At 56.6% G+C, this 7,843-nt stretch overlaps 1 protein-coding gene across 1 annotated transcript; it reads left to right on the top strand.

The window, feature by feature from the left end:
* On the top strand, positions 1 to 7,034 carry FXYD2 (FXYD domain containing ion transport regulator 2). Its single transcript, XM_082660919.1, has 6 exons — positions 1 to 64; positions 4,647 to 4,685; positions 4,867 to 4,941; positions 6,353 to 6,389; positions 6,556 to 6,586; positions 6,866 to 7,034. Exons 1-5 carry the CDS (start codon positions 46 to 48, stop codon positions 6,578 to 6,580), a joined length of 195 nt encoding a protein of 64 aa, XP_082517045.1. The 5' UTR covers positions 1 to 45; the 3' UTR covers positions 6,581 to 6,586; positions 6,866 to 7,034.
* The last annotated feature ends 809 nt before the right edge of the window (positions 7,035 to 7,843 follow it).

A 7,843-nucleotide genomic window follows, 5' to 3' on the forward strand; every position in this document is an offset into this window, starting at 1 on the left:
TCATAACTTTCTCTTCCACTGAGGACACAGCCAGCAGCTCCTGCCATGGACAGGTGGTACCTGGGTGAGTCCCCTGAACCCCATCCCCCCACCTTCTCAGACTCTGACACAGGTGTCCACCCCATCACTTTCAAGTGCACCCCCAGCTCCCCAGGAGTACAGGAAAAGCAGAAACAAGGAGAGGCGGGATTTCTAGACAAGGGCATCTCGGTATGGGTCCTGGGCGTGCCGTCATCTCTGCTCCCAGCATCTCTGAGCTGCAAGAGCTGGGAAGGCAACTTGTGCAACAGCCCCCTTTCTGTCTGTGTGTCCATCTGTCTGTCCACCTGCAGGAACTCTGAAGCCAGACTGCTGGGTTCAGAGCTTGGTTCCCCCACTTTGTAGCTGCCTGACCTCTGGCAAGTTATTTTACTTCTCTGTACCTCAGTTTCTTCATCTATAAAATGGGAATGATAGTAATGCCTTCCTTGCCTCATAGAGTTGCTGTGATGATTAAATGAGTTAATTTTTGTAAAGTGTTCAGAACAGTACCTCGCATATAGAGTTAAAAACGCAGCTACTGATTTATTTCTCTTGTCTTCTATCATCTCCTATCTATCTACCTATCTATCCATCTATCATCTTCATCATCATCATCATCTATCATCTATTATAGTCATTCATCTATCTATCTATCTATCTATCAACTTTCTACCTATTTTTATACTCCAGAAAGAATCCACAGTGGCTTACAAACATAGACAAAATGTACTGAGATACCAAGATAATGTATAGTAAGGAGGTACCAGTGTCTGTGTGGAGGGCCCCAGGAGTTTTGGGAGTACAGCCGTGGGGGCTTTCTAGCTCTGGTTTTGTCCCTGACTGGGTGTTTCAGGCAAATCCCTCAACCTCCCTGCCCTCAGTCTTCCTGGGCTGCCCAGTGGGGATCATGGCGCTGCCCTGGCCACCTTCAGGGTCATTGTGGAGTCAATGACCAGCTCAGTTTCTTTATCTGTGGAATGGAGCAAACGTGCATTCGGCAGGACAATGCATGCAAGAACTTGACACACGCTCAGCCCCTACCAAAGGTTAGCTCTGTTGTATTTTGATGAATATTCATCACTTGGCCCTGAAAGCAGAAGAGCTGAATGGGTGTCTCGGCTCCTGGTCTGCAGGCTGTGACATTTCCTCTTTCCATCTCACCCTCATGTTCATTCTGCTGGAAGCTGGTTGGCTTTTCTGGGTCTGACAGTGTATGACAGTAACAATAATGACACTTACTGTGTACCAGGCCCCCTGCCACACCCTTTACTGCATTATCTCACTTTCTCCTCATCACAACCCATTCTACAGATGAGGAGACTGAGGCACACAGAGGTTAAGTAACTTGACAGAGGCCATATACTGAGCAAGTGCAGGGGCCAGGAAGTGAACTCAAACCTTGATCCCATGGCCACTGCTCCAGGAAGATTAATAGATGGAGTCCTTTTGAAGGACTAACCCACCCCTGATGAGCACTGACTGCTGACCTTGGCCCTTTGGTTATAACTGAGCATCAGCCTCTACTGGAAGCCAATTCGATCGATTAGAACTCAGCTAGGAATGTGAGCTACCCAGCGCTGCGGTCCCCAAGGTGAGTGGGGCCACAGTAGAGGCGGGGAGGAGGCCTTGGAAGTGTGGGGAATTTCCTGATTCCTAAAGCTGAGGGTGTGGCTCTCAGTCTCCACCTTGCCTCTCACCGCTGTGTGCCCTTGAGCCAGGGCCCTACCCTCTCTGTGCCTCAGATGACTCATCTGTAAAATGGGGAAATAACACAAAGTGCAAGGAACTAATAGGAACGTGTTTTGCAAATCATGAAAACAAGGCGCTCTCCCTGTGGCAGGGCTTGGTCCCTCCCGAGGGAGCCTACCGTGTAACAGTGGGAAACTGGCACGGAAGCTGTGCTTCACGGCTGGAGAAGGAGAGTGCCAGAGGCTGCAGGAGACGAGGGGTTCGTTAGGGATGACACTGACTGAGGTGTGAGCTGTTAGATGCAGCCTGGATGGATGAAGAAGATAACAGAGGAAAGGGCGCTCCCAGGCAGCGAAGGCCTGGAGGTGTGAACGTGCATGGGGGGCTCAGGTGGGCTGTGAGGCGGGAGGGGCCGGGTACCCTGGGACCACCGCAGAGGAGCCTTGAGTGCCAGACAAGACACATCAGCCGAAACAGCGATCTCCATAGCGGTGGGTGAGGTGGGCAGCTGCTAGGGTCAGGGGTCTCCATGGGACCCCCGACTGTAGTATACAGTCTCCTGGGGGTCTCCATGGGACCCCCAGGCTGTAGTATACACGGAATATATTTCGAAACTCCCACTTCCCCATTGTCACAGCCGCAGCCGTGACCTCTCGGGCTGGGGGAAGGACACCACGGCTGATCTGTCCCCAGCACTTCTCTCTGGAAATTTCCTTGGGGAGGGTTTGGAAAGCCGGCCAACTCCTCCCTACCCCTGCTGCCCCTGCACCTCCTCATGCCTCAGCAGGAGACCCACTACCCACACCAGGGCCTTTCTTGTGACCAGGGTAAATATTACCTGGCACTGTTAATGTTTAATGCCCCCCCCCATCCCTGGCCACCCCACAGCCAGGCACTCTCCCCGAAGCAGAGGCCGCGGGAAGAGGGCAGTGGGACGTGCCCGTCTGCGGGGGGACATGGCAGGATTGTCAACAGATGATGGTGAGTGTGTGTGCGCGTGTGAAACATTAGGTGCCTCGGACCATCTTTGGAGGGTGAGCAGGACCCCACTCTTCCGTCTCCTGGCACCCCTGCCTTCCAAGTGTACCCACCACCTCTGCCACATCCCGTGCCAGCCTTCCCGCTAAGAAAATATGCTTTTAAAAGAGAATCCTGCCTTAACTCCAAAGAAATCTAGCTTGAATGGCAGAACCTTGGGCGCCCAGTAGGAGCTGCTGGGGGGTGGGGAGTGGTGAGCTTCTATCCTGACTTTCTGGCATGCATCCGTCCTGGTTCCATGTATCTTTGGGACTCTCTAAGCTCAGAGCAGCAGGCAGATGGGGGTCAGGCTGGCTGGGGCAGGAGTGGGCCCCTCTGCTCAGCCTTTTCAGGCTGGCTTTGGGGTGAGAGTCCCCAAGATCAGGACACGCGCCCAGAAGTCATCCTGCGAACGAGGGTGATCAGGCCTGGAATCCAGTAGGCCTTCTGTCGTCTGGTGGTCTTAGAGCCAGATCTAGAAAAGACGAGGGCTTTGGGTGAGGGCTGGCTCATCCAGTGGCTCAAGACGTGGTGGTCAGGGAGGAGACGGGTTCCTGGTAGGGTGAGGGAAGCTGTGAGTTTGCTCATGGCTCTGACACGAATGCCCCATGTGACCTTGAACAAGACCTGAACCGAATCTGGGGAGACAACTTCGGAGGTCTTCTGCATGGTGACGGGTGCCTGGGCCCCCCCATAGGCTCCCTTGGCCTCAGGCCCTACAGGCCCAGGAGCAGGCCCCCTCTAGCCTGTTCTCTCCTGGCCTAGGGCGGGTGTACCGCCAGGACAGCTGGGCTCACCAGGCCCCACGGCCCAGGCACAGTTCAGCACAGCCTGGGAGGTGCCGACTGGTGCGTTCCTTTGACCTTGGGCACTGCTGCCCTAGTGCCAAGAAGGGGCTCAAGTAGGGCAGAGAAAAGGGGCCACCCCTAGCCGTGGCAGAAAAGCTCTGGCCAGGTGCCCTCCAGCTGCCCAACAGTGAGTGTGCTCAGTTTACAGGGCCGGAAGCAGAGCCATGATACTGCTCGGGGCTGGAGACTGGACCGAACCACCTGGCCTTGAAATGTCTCCTTCCTCCTGACCATGTGACAGGCAGCCCAGCAAAGGGGTTAAGCACCTAGATTCTTAACAACCAATTGCCTGGGTTCATTCCCAGCTCGACCCTTTTCTAGCTGTGTGACTGTGGGTGAGTTGCTTTGCCCCTCTGTGCCTCTGTCTTCTCATGGACTATATTGGAAGAATATTAATGCCTCATAGGGTTGTTACAGTGGTTAAATGAGCTACTGCTTTGTTAGCCGCAGCCTGGCACATGGTAAGCACAATATATTAATGCTTCTGAAATAAATTTGCTTCCCCCTGAGGATAGCAATGTAGGAGAGAAGAATCTAGAAACATGGGTCCAAGAGTCAGGTCTGCCTCCAACTTTTATTGGGACTTTAGAGTCTTCAAACTGGGCCTCAGTTTCCTCCTTCTGTTCAGTGAATGTTAAGGTTCTATTTATTTATTTATTCATCCGTTCACTTCACAAATATTTGCTAAGTACCTTGTAGTTCATTAGTTATATGGAGAGAGGTTGCTGGTGAGTCTTATGGGAGATGCCTCTGTTGGTCTTTTCCTACCTTTGTATGAAGCAAGGAGAGGAAGGAACCAGCCCCTCCCAGAGGTGCCAGGGGCCTCCACAGGCATCGTGGGTCCCTGCTTTGGAGGCACAGTATCTGGTCCCAAGCCGATGGTTGGGAGCTGCCTAGGGCAGTGGGGACTCACCAGCCCCCACTTGTGGGTGTCTCTCCACCAGCCTCACCTGGCCCCCTTGGACCCCTAGGGGTGCTGGGATGGGAAGGATGGGAGTTCCACAGTTTCTGTGGCTGAAACACACCGCCGTCGGTGACTCACCCTTGACCCACTTCTGGCTCTCTCCTCAGGTGGCAGCCCCAAGGAGGACGTGGACCCATTCTCCTATGGTGAGCCTGGTGGGCCCCTCCTCCGCACCCTTCCTGAGCCCCCCCACCCATGTAACCCCGGTTCCTGGCTCTGTGTTATGTGTCCCCCACCTTCGCCAGTTACTGTAGGGCTGCTGCCAGGTTGGCTGCAGGGAGGGGTCTGGGATCACTCATCCCACTTCCTTGCCCTCTCCTCCCTCAGACTATGAGACTGTCCGCAACGGGGGCCTGATCTTCGCTGCCCTGGCCTTCGTCGTGGGGCTTATCATCATCCTCAGTAAGTGGGGCCTTCGTGTGGGAAGTGGGGCGCTGATGGGGACACATCACTGAGCGCACTGGCTTCCCAGGTGCGGGGTGGAGGGGGGAGAGCCCTCTCGCCCCCTTCCCAGATCCAGGAAGGGGGAAGTGAGTTTCTCGGACCCCCTCCCGTCCCCCACGCAGGATGTGGAAATGGATGGCCACCTTGATGGAAAGAGGAGTCTTGGATGCCCCATTGCTTGGTCCTCAGACCACCCAGGAGGTTCCTTCTTCCTCCAGGGAGCCCTCCCGTGGATGCTGGGGGGAAGGCTGTGGAGATGGGAGAGCTGGCTTCCAGTGGCCCAGGGAAGCTCCAGTGCACGTGGAGCCAGGCGAAGGGAGGGAACCAGCCTCCACTGGACACCCCCTCCCCCAGATCTGGACGCTTCCTTGGCTTGAGCTACATCTCGGCCCATTTAATCCTTTTGGCAACACTGAGGGATGGCCACCAATGTCACCATTTTGCAGATGAAAAACCAGACCCACCCTGATAGGGGCAGCAAGCTGCCTGAGGTTCCGTAGCTGAATCGGAAGCGGAGCGGGTTCAGCTGCAACCCCCCCCCCCGCAACCCCCTGCCTGCTGCCGGGAGGCAACCGTGCCTGGCAGCCAGAGGCCTTCGGCACCCCTACTCTCTGGGCCTCAGTTTGCTCATCTGTTAAATGGGGATGATCCCACTTGCCTCAGAAGGTTAGGGCTGGCAGCCAAAGGCACAGCAGCCAAGGAAGCATTCAGAACGCTCCAGCGTAGGCATGGGGCGTCCTAGGGGAGAAAAGGGTCCTGGCTCCAGCCCCAGCCCCGGCAGGCACACAGCAGGAGCCCTGTTCAGGTGCAACCAGAAGAAACATACACGGAAACACACCAATGAAGAGAGAGAATGTAGCAGATACACCTGTGTCCTGGGATCCTAACACATCCATGGGTGGTGCCCCCCCTCCTGACGGCTGCGCTTTGCAGACGTGGCCAGTCTCCCCGATTCCCCTGGAGGCTCCCTGGTGGCGGTGTTGAGCACGTAGGAGGTGGAAGGCAGATGGGCAGGAGCAGGGGTCTTGGCTCTGGACTTCCTGCCATTCTTCTCCAAGAGCTTTTACTGAGCAGCGTCTGCAGGCCCAGCGCCACGCAGCGGGCGCCACAATGGCCCAGGCTCAGCCCCACGCTCAGGGCGCTCCCCACGGAGCCACTGCAGCGAGTGTTTGTTGACTGACCAATCGACTGGCTTGGGCTTCTGATTGCTTATGGTGCAGCCCTATATAGAGAGAGAGACAGTCAACTGTGGCCTCCAAGGCAGACACCAAGCGGTACAGGCAGGTGGGAGGGAGGAGGGAATACAGAGCCGAGTCCTCCAGGGCAGAGAGGGTCTCCTTGGAAAACTAACTTCCTGTCTCTCTTTAAGGCAGACGATTCCGCTGCGGGGGCAGGAAGAAGCACCGGTGCGTGCCTGCCTGGGTGACTGATGGGGTGGGCGGGGCGGGGGCGGGGGCGGGAGGAGCAGGTCGAGAAGTTTGGTCACTGAGGCCTGTGAGGAGGGTCTACAACTTCAGGGACCCCTGAACTCGCCCCCCCCCCCACTTACCTGTCTGCTTTCCTCCATCCCAGGCAAGTTCACGAAGATGAGCTGTAATGAGAGGTAGGTTTGCGAGGGGCGGGCAAGGGGGTGGCCGGGGATGGCTGTGGTTAATAAGGAAGAGGTGAGGATGAGCTGGGAAGGACGTCAGGGTCTTTCATCCATCAGCTAGGTGTCTGTCACCCTCATATGTTTTTAAACGATGGCCAAGTGCCTGGCGTGGCACGTGTAGCCAAGGGAGGCTGCTGAGACATGCCAGGGAGAGGTAAGATGAATAAGGAACGAAATGAGAGTCCCGACCTCTGCCCCCTCACAGCCCCAATCCTGTCTTTGTCTTTGCAGAGCCAGTCATGTCCACCATTGCACCGGGGCCGCTTGGGAAGCGCTCCCTGAGCTATAGGTCTTTGTACCCGGGACTACCAGGCCCTCGGGCTGAAGGAAGCCCCGGGCTCCGCATGACCCCTGGGTGGGCATCGCCTCCTCCCACCCCGTGCTGATAATAAAACCAGCCTCAGAGACGGCTCCTTCCCTGGCCTGCCTCCCTCCCTCCTTCTCTCCTGTAACTGCCACCATCCGCTCCTCCAGGTCGGAGTCCATACAGCCCGGTCCCTTGTTTTTCAATCATTCGCTCAGGTGCCCATGCCTACTTAAGCAAGAAGTTCAGTACCATCCCCTCTAGGACTTTCCTAGTGATGCCAAGGACCCTAGAGACAGAGGGCTCAGGCTGCCTTCCAAATGCCAGGCAAAGAGAAAGATGGGAAGGTCAAGGTCACAGGTTCAAACCCGCTGGGTCTGTTGGAGCTGCCTGATCATCGGCCCAGGCCCTGGGTGGGGCTGCTGGAGCTCTCCAGTGGGAGACGCTGCAGCCATGCCCTGGGCTGCCAGCGTTGTAGCTGTTTGTGGCCATACTATGTGCTCTGCCATTTCCCCAGGTGCACCAACGTGCCAGGGTGGGTGGGTCTAGGGGTCCAGGCGGGGGCCTCAGCACACGCTCTCTTCCTATCCCCTTCCTGACCCTGGTGCTAAGCTCCGGCCACCCCTTTTCCACTCGTGGGGCCAGGGGGCCTCAGCTGGACCTAACCTCATCCATCTATTTGGGTGCTGACTTGGTTAACCCCAGGGCCAGGGGCCAGAAAGTGGACGGTGAGGGTGGGCCCCTTGTTAACCGTTTCCTCCAGCCCCCTGTCCGCTCTGGCAGGCACTCACCCAGGACAGCTTCAACCCAGGATGGTGTCAGGCCGGCCCTGCCACCAGCGCCTGACTTCCTGTTGCCTGGGGCCCCCTGGCAGCCCAGCACGCTGCTCCCCTCGGGCAGTTTCT

The sequence above is a fragment of the Grampus griseus genome, assembly GCF_964374135.1.
Source record: "Grampus griseus genome assembly, chromosome: 8".
NCBI classification, from domain to species: domain Eukaryota; kingdom Metazoa; phylum Chordata; class Mammalia; order Artiodactyla; family Delphinidae; genus Grampus; species Grampus griseus.

Excerpts from the sequence above, each read along its gene's own strand:
- FXYD2 (XM_082660919.1), top strand. Across the intron at positions 4,942-6,352 it reads GGGGCTTATCATCATCCTCA|GCAGACGATTCCGCTGCGGG; the intron begins GTAAGTGGGGCC and ends TCTCTCTTTAAG. Across the intron at positions 6,390-6,555 it reads GGGGGCAGGAAGAAGCACCG|GCAAGTTCACGAAGATGAGC; the intron begins GTGCGTGCCTGC and ends CCTCCATCCCAG.